Source organism: Melanostigma gelatinosum (genome assembly GCF_949748355.1).
Source record: "Melanostigma gelatinosum genome assembly, chromosome: 1".
In the NCBI taxonomy this organism is placed as follows: Eukaryota; Metazoa; Chordata; class Actinopteri; order Perciformes; family Zoarcidae; genus Melanostigma; species Melanostigma gelatinosum.
This window is the reverse complement of record NC_136634.1, coordinates 21,384,947-21,400,719: the sequence shown is the minus strand read 5'-3', so window position 1 is coordinate 21,400,719 and position 15,773 is coordinate 21,384,947. Positions and strand designations below refer to the sequence as shown.

General features: G+C 40.6%; 1 protein-coding gene across 2 annotated transcripts in view; it reads left to right on the top strand.

Annotated features, from left to right (window-relative positions):
- Positions 1-14,086, top strand: part of LOC306777364 (guanine nucleotide-binding protein G(o) subunit alpha) — an 83,618-nt gene extending 69,532 nt beyond the window's left edge. The window contains exons 7-8 of one of the 2 annotated variants that reach the window (XM_079268448.1): positions 12,186-12,339; positions 13,705-14,086. In XM_079268448.1, coding sequence (XP_079124574.1) covers positions 12,186-12,339; positions 13,705-13,892 — 342 coding nt within the window. In that variant the 3' untranslated portion in view covers positions 13,893-14,086. Of the gene's footprint in view, positions 1-4,933; positions 5,088-6,445; positions 11,538-12,185; positions 12,340-13,704 lie in introns of those variants that run through there. The other variant, XM_079268449.1, reaches the window with a different exon arrangement.
- The last annotated feature ends 1,687 nt before the right edge of the window (positions 14,087-15,773 follow it).

The window sequence follows — 15,773 nt, the reverse complement described above, 5'->3', positions numbered from 1 at the left end:
TGTGTATCTTCTCTCTCACTCTGTCTCACTGATGCTGTTTCTCTGTCACTTAGTGGCCTCACGACCCATTTATAAATATCGGAGCACACCTTTTAAAAGGATACTATGTCAGATGGCATCAGTAATGATATTTTATAGATTTGCGATGTGCAACAGCATGGGTAATAGTCCCCTAATACATTCAGACACGGGCTATATAGCAGCTAGTTTAAAGAGAGTGTACGCTTGCTCTATGTGTAGAAACGGTGTTTAAGATGAGATTAAAGGTTAAACAGCCTGTGTAAAAGCTTGAGACAGGGCGGAATAAATATCTGTGGTGCTGTTTGATGAGCTGATAAATAATTAAGCCACTTTATTAAATATTGTTATTTCCATTTCATATATTTTTCTGATTTCTTTAGGAATGACTGGTACATACAGAGAAACATAATAAGCTCTCATTTTGCATCTATTTGAATATCTGGTCTCAGTTTGGTACACCATCCTCCGATATCACAACCAAACATGGAAATAAATCAACGGACTACTGCAGAGGGCCACATTCAAAATACTTGTTGAACTTGTTTGTTTAACAAAACACTTAATCCAACAGTGCTCTCTCTCTCTCTGGTGAAACCCGCTGTTGGATGGTTCCAATGGAAAAATACCCGAGGAGATTATTTTTCTCCATGCAAATCGTTCTTCCCTATGCTGACACTGCAAAACAAGTTGCATTCTGGCCAAAGCAAATGAGCCGTTTTGAATAATGGGATGGTCATGTGTGGTTGCTCACGAAGTTGCTCTAAAGGCAAATCACGCTGACTGTAAATTATGAGATATACAGTCGGTATGTGATGCCTGTATTCACCTTACTTTCTATTTTAAAGAGCTTTAATACTACATTTACACAGAAATATAATATCATTTCGAGAATCAGTTGATTATACAACATTATATGTGATCAAAAACCTTTAATTTGCAGGACTTTATTCCTTTTTCTTTCTTTATAATTATTGTAAATTGATTGTGTGAGGATTTTAAGAAGTAGAGAGGGGCAAAACAAACTACTCATGTAGACCTGTCTGTTATTTGGTTAATGTAAGGCTCTGGACAAGGTAAAACACAGTCACGGCTCAGCGTTTCCTCAACAAAAAGCCACATCCTGCCATGTGGCTGTAAAGACCGCGTACAAATGAGCTGATTTTAATGCACGCCACTCGCTGCTATTTATAAAGCCTGAGGTGTTTCCTCTGAGAATTCTGGGCTGGGACACTGCTCTGTAGCTGCTCTATTCATGCAGATGTCATCCAGCCTCCCCCTGAGCTGGGAGCACCAGAAGAAAGTCAGATGAAGAGACGCAATATCCATCACAAAACACAGCTTCTAGTGTGTGTGTGTCGTATATCTGAGTCCATTTTAAATGGTGCGTTGTCCAAATGTCGGCAATGTAAAGTCATGGTAATACTTGAGTGTGGCTGCTATCGTGTTTGATAGGAGAACATTTCTCCTCTATAGGGAACATTAAAAGTCATTGCTTCAAAAAGCAATTGCGTGTTTCTAAACTCACAATTTCAGAGAGAAATTCATTGTAAAATATGCAAAGACCTCAAATGATCAGACTGCAATGATATTATCCCCTTAATCATCAAAATGTGCTTTAAAAACTCTTGAAATGGCACTCAAATATAACACTTTAGCTTTCATTTTGTAAATAAACAAATATTTTTATTGCATCACAGATGGTACAAACATCTCCCTTTTTGGGTTAAATACAAACAAATCGTAAATGATCTTAAGAGGTAATCATAAGGTAATCATAAATCATAAAGGTCCCCCTGCAAAAAGTGAACACAAACATAACGTGTGATTCTGTTCTTTCTTTCATGTTAATTCTGGTATTTTAAACATCAGGCTCTGTATTTCACTTCTCTTCCATGAAAGTCAGCTAGGCAGCTCTTTCAAGTCCCTCTTGACGATATTCAATTGTATCCCGACAATGGAGATTGTCCACGATCTACTTATTGTGAGTGTTTTTATCGTAATCCGTGATAAAGTCCTCTGTCGTCCCCTTCCCTACCAACATCCTCTCTCAGTTCTGCTATCAGACACAGACAGTCATGGCATGCGATCCAGAAAGTAAAACGTAGTAGTGCAGAAAAGATATTCTACAGTCAAGACCTTAAGATAACACCTCATTCTCAGTAATGAGAGCGATAAAGTCATGGTTTATTCCTCTGGGTAGATCATTAAAACCACTGATAGCCATGAATTTAATTAGAATGCCAGTTGTATTTGCCATGATACTAATGATACTACCCCTGTCTAGACTAAGGGTCTGAGTATACTAGCCTCTTAGTAAGAGATAAGTGACATTTACATTGATATTTTAACATCAAGTAAAACTAAGATACTGTCTTCCTGAAACATATCAGGACAATACCCAACGCTCACTAACATTGTTCAGACTTTTTTAATACCACGTAGAAAACATTTCCCATGTATGAAAGTATGATGGAAAGCCAGTAGGGACAATATATCATATGATTGTTAAATATTATATCACATTTCCCACTTCTTCCCTGCAGTATAATTCCCAATGACATAATTAATTGAATTAATGAGGACCTGGACCTGAAATAGCGGCATCAAATGGAATGGATGAATTAACCAATTCATTTATTCACGTCGCTGCTAAAATGGACACTTTCCCATAATGAGTCTATGAGCTTATAGCAGCTACACGTAGCAGTGTTCGCTACACTTGTGATGGCGCTGACTGAAACTCTGAAAGCACCACCGCCTGCATGCACAATCCACTGGCTCACAAATCCCACTTTTACTTCATTGATGTTTAACGGATGCCATCAGTCAGAACATTTTACAACTATCATCACCAGAGAAAACATTCAAGAAATGAAATCCTTCTTTGGCTTTTCTTTTTTTAGGAAACTGAATTCAATGACAGATCACAGATAGCCTGATATTTGAAATACCTGTATGATATTTAACGAGGTCCCATAACAGCTGTTCTGTTTTGTTTGTGTTGGTTTATGCCTCTGCGGGCCAGAGGCAGAATGTTTTCTCCGGATATTTTTTCATACAAGACCATGTTCTTTCAATTTGAGAGCATGAGTCACAAGATTTCAGGTTCAGATTTCGTAATGATCTCCCCAAAACCCTCAGAGCTAACGCAGAGCTGACGTTAGCTGTGCATCAAGCTAACGTTTGCGGACTCTGTAAATAGAGCACTTTCAGCCCGAGTGTGTTTAGTTTGAGCTCTGAAGGGAACTACAAGACTTAAGTATAGTTACAGCGAGTGGATGTGTTAATGTGGGCCGACCATGGATGTATTAAGAGGAAGGGGGAGGCCACCAGATTGGTACCACCACGGCTATTTGAGTGTGAGGACAAGGTTTTGAGGGAAAGCATTACAAAATCTGAACGTGAAATCAATGAGTCGTGCTCTCAAAATGAAAGAACACGCTCTTGAATAAAGATAGGAAAAAAGCTCCATACTTTTAATTTGGTCCTTCCGTTTATTGTCCTTTTGAGAGGACACAATGTAAAAGACCACCTCACCGGACCCCATGCCAAAGGTTTTGACTGTACATGTCGATCTAAATATCGAAGTGCTTTTTGGACACAAACACACACACAGTACAACACATACTACTTCTGCTTTTTAATTCCCTTCCTTCTATTTAAGAACTGCTTGCATTGTGTTTTTCTCTGCCTCTCTTTGTTTTGTTTCTGTGAAAACACACAGACGTCACACAAGCAGGCTATGTAATGCCAGCTGCTCTGGGTGAACACTTCTGCCTCTAAACACTTTCTTTTCAGCACTAGGGGTGTGTATGTATATTGTATGTGTGTTTGGGTTAAAGCGGGTGTCATATAGGACGTAGGCCGTGGGTGGGTGAGCGGGTCCCTTGCATTTTCTGTTCCTGCTCTAAACTCCGTCCTGCAGCATTTCTGGCTCCTTCCACTCCTCCTGTCACTCTCGCCATCGACTGTCCTCTCTTACCAATCAGCAGTCAGATCTTCTACAGATGCTCCACCCACAGACAGGTATGAAACCTCCCAATAGGTTGTGTCTTCATCTATGACTTAAATCTTGCTTTAAATACAGCATTAGTGCTTTACACGCCCTGTGGAGCTTTTATGGTAAACACTGTTTTTGTTTTGTTTACATTCAACGTTTGTCACGGAGAGGCATTGTGTGTTTCTGGCTTAAGAAACATGTCAAATGTTCTACCTCCTAAAAATATTTGCAAAGCTAATTAAAATGTGCATCGTTTACACCAGGGTGCTTATTCTTCTTCACCTCCTTCATTGGTTCACTGCAACCGATATAGTTCATTACCTCCACAAGCTGTTTCTGCCTCCTGCAGAATACACAAACCTCTGCTCGCGGCGAGCAAGTTCTTTCCTCAAGTACATGTGACAGAATGACTGAAACACTCGCTACAGAGACCGTCTTTTCTAAGCATTGCTCTTTGGTGCCCCTAGTGGTCAAGAACCTCCACACGGCACCTTTACGCTATGTATTCACTCACAGCTTAACCACTAGTAGGGCATGGCTTTGTTTAACTCAGCTACAACATTCAGCTTACTAATACCTGTTGTTACTGATGTGTTGATCTACGCACATGCACACAGATATACACACTCAACATGCAGCAGGAAATGGTGTGTCCGTAGACAAGAGGAACTCCTCAGTACTTCTGTTCTGCTTTCTCGTTTTAATTGACCCAGTTCCTCTTTGTGTTTTAGTGGTGTGTATGTAGTATGTGTGTTCTGGATTTGCCTTCTTGTGTGCGTGTGTTTTCTGAGCACATTTGCACGTATGCTTGTCTGGGTGTTTTGTGTGTGTGCGTGTGTGTTCATCGACGATGATCATGCAGAAGATTGTGTTTTGAAGCCCTTTTAACCCTTGGTAATGTCTCTTTTACAGAACCGCATGCACGAGTCTTTGAAGCTGTTTGAGTCCATCTGTAACAACAAGTGGTTTAAGGAAACCGCTATCATTCTCTTCCTGAACAAGAAGGACATCTTTGAACGCAAGATCACCAAGTCTCCACTGTCCATCTGCTTCCCTGAGTACACTGGTACATATCGATGCACTCGACAGTGATATTTTATTGTTAGTTCACACTATGAACTGCATTATTGTATGAACACTAGTAGGCACTGTAGCTGCTGAGGAAGAGCTTCCCCTTCTCAGTATTTACAAAGAAAGAGTGAAGGAAAGGCAAAGAGTCCTATCTTTAAGACTTTACAGCTCTAACGTGCTTTGGGATTGGGTCACTGCTTCGAAAGACAATGACATGAACCTTTTTTTAAATATATTTCGTCAAATGAACGTGTTGATCTGATCTCAGTGATCTGTGGATAGAATTACTCATTCATACATGCCCTCTTTCGACCACACATTTTCCAGCTAAGTTGTTAGTTTTGCTTTCCTTTTTACATTTCAGTTATAATGGTTACAAGTATAGTATTTGTAACTTAGTATTTGTACCTCCTGTAGTTTGGTTTATTTAGGCTCAGAATGGAAGGAAACAAAGATGGTAGTCAAAGAAGTGAATCAGTGAAAGAGTGAATATTATCAAGAGTGTCACCCGGAGTCCAACGGACAGGAGCTGGAGTGTGCTCGTCTAGATACGAGAGAAAATCAGAGATAAGACAACGTGAGAAAGCCGGAGAGAGCAAGAGTGTGAGAAAAAGAGAAAGTAAAAAAATGAACAAAGCAACACTGTGGGAAAGCAAGATGGAGAGAAACCAAAACAGCAAGACTGTGAGAAAGAGAGAATTAGAATTCCAAACCTGTTTCCGCTTCTCTTCTTCTCTTCATCCTTTTCCATGGCCAGACTTTGAGCCTATTCTGATGGAGTTGCTGCTGAAGCAGACAGGAAAAACCACAGTGCTGCTCATGGCTCAGAGCCAAGTAGATGTAAAAAAAAATTACTCCAATCACTGAGATCAGACTCATTTCAACAGTGTTATAACAAATGAAGGCGCTTGACTGCGTGGCAAACGCTTTGCATTACAAGCATAACTTAACTCTCACAGTTTATAATGGACTTGAGCTAAAAGGTCATACATTAGATTTGGCACTGCTGTGAAATGAATCGGTATGCAGTTTGACTCACCATTCCATCCTTTTGGCTGTAGGACCTAATATCTGTCACAGTCATGTACTGTTCCTCTATAAAAAACGATGATACATTGGCAGTATTCAGAAACAGACTTTGTCAACAAAAGCAAGATGCACAGCCCTCTGCACACCTCAGCAAATGTGTGCCGAGCTAGAAAGTCAAAGGTTGTGTTTTCAGAAAATATCATGAAATATTGCTGATGCGGTGAATGTGCTGTAGGTTAGCCCACTGATGTAATAAAGGTCCACATGACAGCAGCTCGTAAGCCTTCACCTGACTCCCACTATATGTCCTTTCTCTATCCTCAGGTCCAGACACTTACTTGGAGGGAATAGACCACATTAAGTGTCAGTACGAGAGCAAGAACAAGTCACCCAGCAAAGAAGTCTACTCCCATGTGACCTGCGCTACCGACACCAACAACATCCAGTTTGTCTTTGATGCCGTCACTGACGTCATCATAGCAAATAACCTGCGGGGGTGTGGCCTGTACTGACGAAGACATTAAATGTTAGCCAATGGATGACAGATGTTTGACTTGTGTTTACCGTACCAGTTCGTAGCACATATTATGTGTGGCCCGTGTCAGTGATGTAATCATATGATAGCCAGTCAACGATGGGGCACGGGCTGTGTTTATGATGTCCCCATACTGCTTTATTGTAAGGCTTGACTCTTAATTAATGTATTGATTGGTCGAGTGATTGGTTGAGACTTCTTCTAATGTATTTGACTTCCTCCTTAAGAAGAACCGACCGCAATTTCCAGTCGCTCCGTGCATTTAGTTGTCGCTAAACTCCAAATCTTTTGCCGCCGTGCTGCAGACATCCTGCACAATAGCTCCTGTCGACTCTCCGGGGATATAAGGTTCCTGAGACTTGTTTGTTCATGCAGCACCTCCTTACTCAAAGAACTGGACTGGCTGCTAATTAACAGCAGCCATCTTATAAGGGTTCACCAGCAGTCCACCAAACTGGTGTAATGGGAATCACTCCTCTACCCCAAAGTATTTCTAATCATTTAAATTTAAATAGGAGTTGCCAATCTTCTTTGCCTTAGACTTGTGCCTTAGTTACACGAAGGGCCAACGTGAAAGTGACGATGTAAGTATGCTGTTTAACTAGTCAGGGTCAAGCTCAGGTCACTCCAAGTTTACATCAGAAGGATGCTCCTCAGACTTTATGATGAGCATGTCATGTTAAAGTGTTGACAAGTGTCCAGCTTTCTCAGAAGAAATTTAAAGTGAAGTCATCAGCAAAAAAAAAAAAGTGTTTCTGTATACGTTGTGTGAAATAGCTTTTGTGCGCACCGTCTTCATTTTGTTGCATTTGTTGTGTAATTGGTTTTGTTCTGTTTCCTGATGACAGTCCTGCTCTGAAGGAGCTGCAGAGTGTCTGACTGCATAGTTGCACTACGGAGCTCCAAAATACTCCGTATTTATGCAGCAACTGAATCATCATATTCATAAATACTGTAAGAAAAGATGAAGCATCATTGTGAAATTATTAGAAAAAAAATCAAACTTAACTCATTATTATGAAGTGTGTATTTTCACAATAAAACGTTTCATTTTTTTTATTTGTAAAAGCAGTTGCTGAGAGGCTTGGACCACATGATGTGAGAGAGGGCAAAGCAACAGTAAGAGTAAAGCTCCATTTGCATGGGCCTAGTATTAAGCCCCCACGGATATCATATCGAGGCTCTGCGTAACGGCGAAATATGTTGAAAAAATACCAACATGGCAGATTTTCACCAATTTAACATCACAGATAATGTCCCCAGGTAACCTGTAGCGCTTTGCACTATCATTAGAGACATGAAAAAATATACTTAAAAATAAATACATTTCAAAAATATGTCATGAAATAACATGTCAGTTTTAATTATTGTTAGATCATTGAAAATTGTATTTTTACTTTCTGTATTTTATCATATTTGTTTCATTTCGTGTTAGTTAAAACGATGTCTCATTCATTGGTTTAATATTACTCATTTTGTAGTTCCATATCAAACGTGACGCCTTGCTTAACATAATGATTCAACATGTAGGACCTGCCGTCCTCTGGCCTTTTAGAAACACACGGACTGAGAACAGACTATCCGTGTCAATACATCAAAGCCTTTCCTCAGTCACACTCTTATGTCTTTTTGTTCACTGTATTTTGAATTGATGGCACTTAAAGGCCCAGTGTGTCCAATTTAAAACCTCCGTGTGTAGGATTTCTCAGTTTACAGATTATTTTTTTTAGCTGATAAAAAGCTTAATCGTCGTTAACGATAGCTAATTGGTTTCCAGATTGCATTTTGGCCAATGTGTTCCGCCTCTATTGCGCCCCACGAACTGTACCTGTATGTAGCCAAAGCCTGCTCAAATTAGGTCAATATTACCTCAACTACAAACATATTTGACGAATATTTGAAGATACAGCACAGATGCATTCTTTTGGGATTGATATTTCAGCCTCTTATGTTCCAGCATTCATGTGTCACAATAGATCAGCTACAAGAGGTTATGGTTCTGACTCAAACAGACAATTCAAAGATAATGCCTCAGAGTAAGCATTGATTTTATAGGGCCCAGGGACAACATCCACTGTGTGGAGCTGCACAGTGTAACATCTTTATTGTCCACCTCTCTGCCTTAATAAGCCAGAGGTGAGCTTTGAACGATTGTGTGCTCGTGGGTACACATAGTCCTCTGGGACCAGATTGTCTACCTTGTTACTATTAGCCCCGATATTTAGCTTTCTGCTGAGCGAGTTGCGTTTCTGCTGGATAGTCGCCCCAGAGCTGCTGGACGATTGAGGTTTGATGTAGTGCACGGCTTAGCGGAAATGAAAAGTGGTGTGTGCATTTTGTGGGAACAGTTCAAAATTGAGCCTTGACATTAAAGCCAAAGAGATGCGTATAATACCAGGAAAGTATCACCAGCTCCTCCCTTCTCTCCTTCTAAGCAGCATGTAGAGTTGTCTCTGTCTGTGGGACTTTGTTGAATTGACTGAGCTGAGTGTGTTTGCAGCTTCACTGGTATGAGAGCTCTCTGGCAAACAGAGGTAGCCAGCTTCTTTATTTATTCATGAGCAGGCCATTTGCTCCATTCCACTCCTCCCTCCACTTAAAACAGCGAGGGCCTGTCTGCTTCAAGCTGCGATTATTTTTATTTTATTTTTTGAACGGGTAGATGATGTCATCGGTTCTTCCCGCTGCATCTTTGCCAACTTTCCCTAATTAGAGAGCTGCCTAAGGCTGTTGATCAGTGTGTGTGTGTGCGTGTGCGTGTGCGCATGCGCCTGCCTGTATAAACATGCATGTCTATGTATTGTGTGAGATACAACATCAGCCCGCTGGGGGGTTGTGGTGGAGTCTGTATCTGTGGATTAATTACCCAGAAGGCACCTGTCTACCCTTTCCACACATAGGCCCTCAACACAAACGCACACTGAAGACATAAACACACCCATGAGACTTCAAAATGTCACCTTACTTGCCCGTGCCAAATAATAGCACCATATCCAACCAAAGAGCCTCAGATGTTCGTTTGCCAAACACGAGGACCGCGGCTGAAAGTCTTCTCCTCTGACTTATTACATTTAATACATAATGGGAACGTTAAACGATCCTACTGCATCACCTTTGGAGATGTGACTTTAAATTAACATAAAACATCAAACGCTGTTGTCCTGAAACAATGTCAGCATAAGTCCACATAAAAGATTTCTATGAATCTTCAGTCAGTGGTTACGTGGGACTTTTATTTGTAATTTGCATAGAAGCCAAACAGGCTGAGCCTTTCAAAGAGGTTATTTCGAAAGCAGCACAGTTTACGACTTTACCCTGTCACTGAAAACATCTTTAAATCAGCATTTGTTGTATTAACAATTTGGTTGAGCATCATACACCCTTTTTTAATTTTTTTTTAATTAATTTGTTTCCCCGATTCATTTAGCGATATGATTTTTAGCCTGAAAGCCAAACCAGCAGAAGACATGAGCTGTGGAACAATAAGCTGGGTAAAAATTTCATCTGCCGTTAGTTTGCAAGCTCCAGTTCACATGCAGTAGAAAGGACACGCCTACGTTTGTATGCGCCTTCGGGGCGGCTGTGGCTGCATACTGCACTGTTCCAGCTTTGTCTTCCAACTCCTTTCATGCCTTAACCTCAGGCTGCAGAGCAGAACAGCGTGTATCCTGGTTTCTGCTGTGCAATGTCCTTCAGTGTCATATCCGATGCATTTAAAGGTGAATTCAATGGGCCATAACTGTGTTTTTGCATATTTAAATCAATTGCTACGTATCATATACAGTATACTTTAATAAATGCCTTTTTTGGGGGTTAATCCTAGTTTTATACAGTATTGAAATGACCTTGCAGACACCTGAAAACAGGATTGTTGTGTCAGAGTTCACCAAACTCACGTTTGTGCGTTTTTACTCCTCTCTTCTGAGAGAGTCCAGCAATTGTACCGTTGCCATCAGGATTAATTGACTGATTTTGCTGCGCAATGTTGCCATTTAACATGCTGATAGCATACCAGGATGTACAGTAATTGGACCATATATATTGGCTCTAAAGCAAGAAATGGAGAAATTACACAAGGGGCAATGCTGAGAGGTTAGTGGGTAATGTAGTTTAAGTCCCAGTGATAAATAATGGACTCCTATATGCTGCAAGGAAGGAGAGATGTGTGGGTAATGTAGTCTAAGGTCATGCTAGAGAGGGTTTATGGGTAAGGGTTTTTTAAATGTATTTTAGGTGGATGGGTCTGATGTGAATAGTACAATCAGTGGTTCATTCACAACGGTCCGATTATATCTGGGCAGCAGGTGGTGGCACAAAAGAAATGTTAGCACCATGAGCCACTCAATGCCTTAGCAACATGAACAATTTCTGAAATCCCACAATGACTTATTTACGCCTAAAGTTTTGAAATAGAGTTTTACCTGGAAATGCTTTTGAGTCGTCCAATAACATGTCCAGCTGCCACTCAACAAAAAGAGCACTTAAGCTTCTCCTGCTCCACTGCTGGAGCATTCAGGAAGCCTGCAGGGCACATGACCGTAATGAACTCGTGCAGAATGAAGGAGGCAGAGCTGGTAAAAGTCCTCGCGCTCATCATGCTCTCAACTCTTACTGCTGCAGCTATTTTACCCTTCAACCCTCCAACGTCTGCGTCATTTAACCCCTCTCTCAATACCAGCCAAGGTCCCGTCTGTACTGTACAGATCCCCTGCAGCCAAATATACAGTCCTGTTTATTGTGGTTCTGCGCGTGTGTGTGTATGTGTGTGTGTGTGTGTGTGGTGTATCTTACTGAGCGCTGTAAGTCAAAAGTATCTGCTCCATCCTCCTCACTGCTGTGATAATTTATTAAAAGTTGTATTTATACATAAGAGAAACAACAATAAAGCACCACATGAGTAACTTGATATGTGTGATTATTTTTCTGCCCTATTTCAAATGAAATTACTGAGGATGCGTGTCGATTTTTTTTTTTTTTTCCCTCCTTCCATCTTACTCTGTGTTTTCCGAAACTGTGATTATTTATTTTAAACGTTGGAAAGAATTTCCTGAACAGGCCCACTTAGCAAACTTGTTTCTTGTCAGTATGTGTGTGTGAGACAAAGAAACCACTCCTCAGTTGCAATCTTTGTCTGACTGCGTAACATGCATGCATGTTGCACTTCATTTAATTAAAGACGCAGCAGCAATAATTGTGCAGAAAAGTGATATCTCGCTTGTTTCTCTTTTGCTAAAGTTTTAATTGGAAAGAGAGAGAGAGGGGGGTGTGTAACTGCTGGTCTCTCTTTCTGTGTATAATAGTATTTGGCTCATTTGTGTCGAGTTTGAAATGTGACCGTGACAATAATGTTTCCCTTCTTTCCTCTTCTCTCTTTATCATCATTCATTTGCTTTTACCCCTCCCTTTCTCCTCTTTCCACTTTATTCTCTCCGTTTAATCCTCTTTATTTTGTCACCTGTTCCCTTAATCTCTCATCCATCCTCTTTCATTCCATTTCTCCCCCCCCCCTTCTTCTGTCCTCCTCCGCAGAATCGCATGCACGAGTCTCTGATGCTTTTCGACTCAATCTGCAACAACAAGTTCTTTATCGACACCTCCATCATCCTCTTCCTCAACAAGAAGGATCTGTTTGCAGAGAAGATCAAGAAATCTATGCTCAGCATCTGCTTCCCCGAATACACAGGTAGAACAAAAAAATAAAAGTGACAGTTTTCCTGAGTGCATAGGTGAGAAATAGCAGCTCTCAAAACACAGCAGCAACCAAACTTGACAGGTGCACAAAAATCGATTTCTTAGAAAACACAAAAAGCTGCAAACCAGTGACACTGGCTTGTTCCTCTTTCCATGTTTTTATGCTCAGCTAAGTGGCTGTTATATATATTGATATTTCCCATACCGACATGAGCGTGGTCAATATTCTCATATATTATTCAGCAGGAAAATAATAAACATGTCATACCCTGTCCTATATCCCTTAAACTTCAAATCTGATGTTCTAAAACTGCTTGACAGCCAATATAAAGAGTGAATTTGAGGTGATACTATATGAGGAAGGGTTAAAGAGAGGAGCACTAGTTAAAAAGACATGATGTAGGAATAAATACCAGCTGTCTGATCTTAATGTGATTCCCAGAAGCTAAATACAGTAGCTTTCTAAAACCTCTGCGGTGTTTCTGGACATTGATCAACAGCTGCTTGATACAGCAGATTGCTTTGTTCTGCGTTGTAACTCCGGAGCTGTGAGGAACAAGCTGGGCGTTAACTGTTACCGAGTTGTAAAGCATTCTGAGAAATGTGGCAGTATTAATCAGAGCAGCTGTTTACAGCATTGAGCCAGTTTGAATTGATCCGGTTTTTGCAGGAGAGCGCATCAAAAACCAAATGTTTGATGTTGCCTGTTAGAAGAACTGTGTAGCCTTGATTGGAAAAGAGCGATATATACGTGAAGATTTACTTTACTGTGTTTAAAAGCATGGAAGAAAAGGAGTGAGAGAGGCTGAAATAGAAGCTGCGAGGAGGAGGTGCGAGTCAGTGAAAAGGAAGGGATTGGTAGTCAAGAGAGCCGGAGACAGTCGCGCTTGGTCAGCCATGAAGAGAGGAGAGAGGAGATGGCAAGTGAGAGCTGTCTCCTGCCCTCTTCACACACACATGCAGGCCTCTCACACAGTCCTGTGCATTTCTGGCTTTCATGCTTTTTTTTTTTTTTTTTTCGAACTGCCTTGATAATCACAGTAAGTCTATCTGACATGTATCTGTTTCGCGCTTCCCTTGTCACCTCCTCCCTTACCTTTCCGCGAGGAGCCTCTGAGAATAATATTGTTAAACCGACGAGGGAGAAATGATATTACTGTTATAAGCGTCGGATCTTTTTCAATTTAGAAGTACAAGTGAAGAGTTTCAGTCTTGATGGGTCCAAATAGCAGCAGATATCAGACGAGGATCTCTGTGCAAAGTTACCCTCCGCGTTAACAAACTCATTTTAACAATTCTATTGCATGAGAACTGTGTCATCTATGATTTTCTCCGTCTCTCTCTCTTCTCTCTCCAGGACCCAATACCTACGACGACGCAGCAGCTTACATCCAAGCACAGTTCGAGAGCAAGAATCGCTCTCCAAATAAGGAAATCTACTGTCACTTGACCTGCGCCACGGATACAGGAAACATCCAAGTGGTGTTTGACGCTGTGACCGACATCATCATCGCCAACAACCTCCGAGGGTGTGGCTTGTATTGAGCTCGCCCACACACCCCGTAATATCCTCCCCCCTTTTTTGTCCCCTATTCTCTCTCGCCCCTCCTGTCCTCCTCCCACCTCGTTCCTGTTCCTTTGACACTGCTGTGGAAATGATGATGATTCTGCTGATTATTTAAAGAAAAAAGAAAGAAAAATGCAACTAGGTACATATTAATAATGAGGATCATTTTAAAAAATAGGCATACATATATATATATATATATATATATATATATATATATATATATATATATATATATATATATATATATATATATATATAATGTTTTTAGTTCTTGTCTCTTCTCCTCACGCTCCGACTCCTCCTCCTGATGGCATTTGGCCTGCTGCCAAGCAAACTAATTTGTTTTAGTAGAAAACACGAAACCTGAAGCCTTGAAAACTTCTTGAACAAAGTCAATGAAAGCCTGCACCCCCCCCCACCCCCCCCATCCTCCTCTCTTTTTCTTTCTCAGCTGTGTCTTTTGTTGTTAACAAAAACAAATCATGTACCTTTTTTTTGGAGTTTTTTTTAATTATTATTGCTATGAATATGACTTATGTTTCATTTTTGTTGATCGTGTGTATATTTATTACATGGGTATCAGTCTGTACACTGATTTGTATTCACATTTTGCCTCACCTTGACATATTTTATTTGTGTCTTATTTTGTTTTGTTTTTTTGCTATAGTAGTGATGTAATAACATTTTTGGCGGAAATATGTGAAAATGTCGATAGCACTAAAAAACACCTGACAGGTCGGCGAAAACCTTAAAAAAACCTCTCGAGACCTGCTGAAACTGACAACACGTATTTTAACATTCGTCTTTTGTTTACATTAGCCAAGATGTTTGTTGTCAATTTCCCTTTTTGATTTTGAGTACGTTGTATGATTTTACTCCCCACAATCCGGTTTTCATCAACAGGAAGTGAAGCTTTCCTGTTTCCCAAACCTGGCCTTCGCCATTCACCAACCGCCGGTCGTGGCCGAGCTTCAGAGCCAATAGGAAATGTGCTAAATGTCCTATCAGTGCCATAGAACAGAGGTACTGTACTGTAGATTGCTACGCTTTTAGAAGCAAGTGCACATCGTTATAACTCTACCTTCCTCACTGTTATAACCTCTAGACCTGCTAACATTCTTCGTGCGAGGAAACTCAGTCCGGGTTTGATAACGGTTGATTCATTTTGTTAATTTATTTATTGATTGATCACCCGTCCTACACATGCCACTCTCTCTCTTTCTCTCTTCATTTACACACCACCACCATGCCTTTACTTCTCTCACCTCCAACCGTCTCTCTCTTTTTGCCTTCTTTCTGCATGGTGCCCTAACATCCTGATTTTGGGGTGAAAGGGCCTCTCCTCTCTTTCCAACCCCTCTCTCCCCCTCCTCCCTCCCTCCTCTCCTCCTCCTCCTAAAACCCTGACACAGATAGCATGAGATACTCAAGCCTTTGTATAAAGAGACCAGTTAATTCATGAAAATGAAAAATAAAAAAGAAGCTCTACATAGATGCTGTTGAGATAATAGCTTTAAAAAAAAGAATTGAAATAAAAATAGCAAAAGATGAATAAAAAAAGATGGGTGGGGGGACACAAAAACATAACGAAGAGCGATGATAGGTTCCTGGATAGGATGGGGCGGGGTCAAAAAAACAAAAAAACAAAGTGAGTCAAAAGGTCATGTGAGTGGCTTGGAAGAAGAAGTGTAGATCTGGGGATTCTTGCAGTAACACGTAGAAATAAAACAGTCAAAAATGAACGTGGGTATTACAACAACAACGATCCTGTAATATTCTAAAAAGATAATCTTTCTTGTGCTTTGTAGCTACGAAACATGTTTTTTTGTCTATATCTCCCCTTTTTTAGAATACAA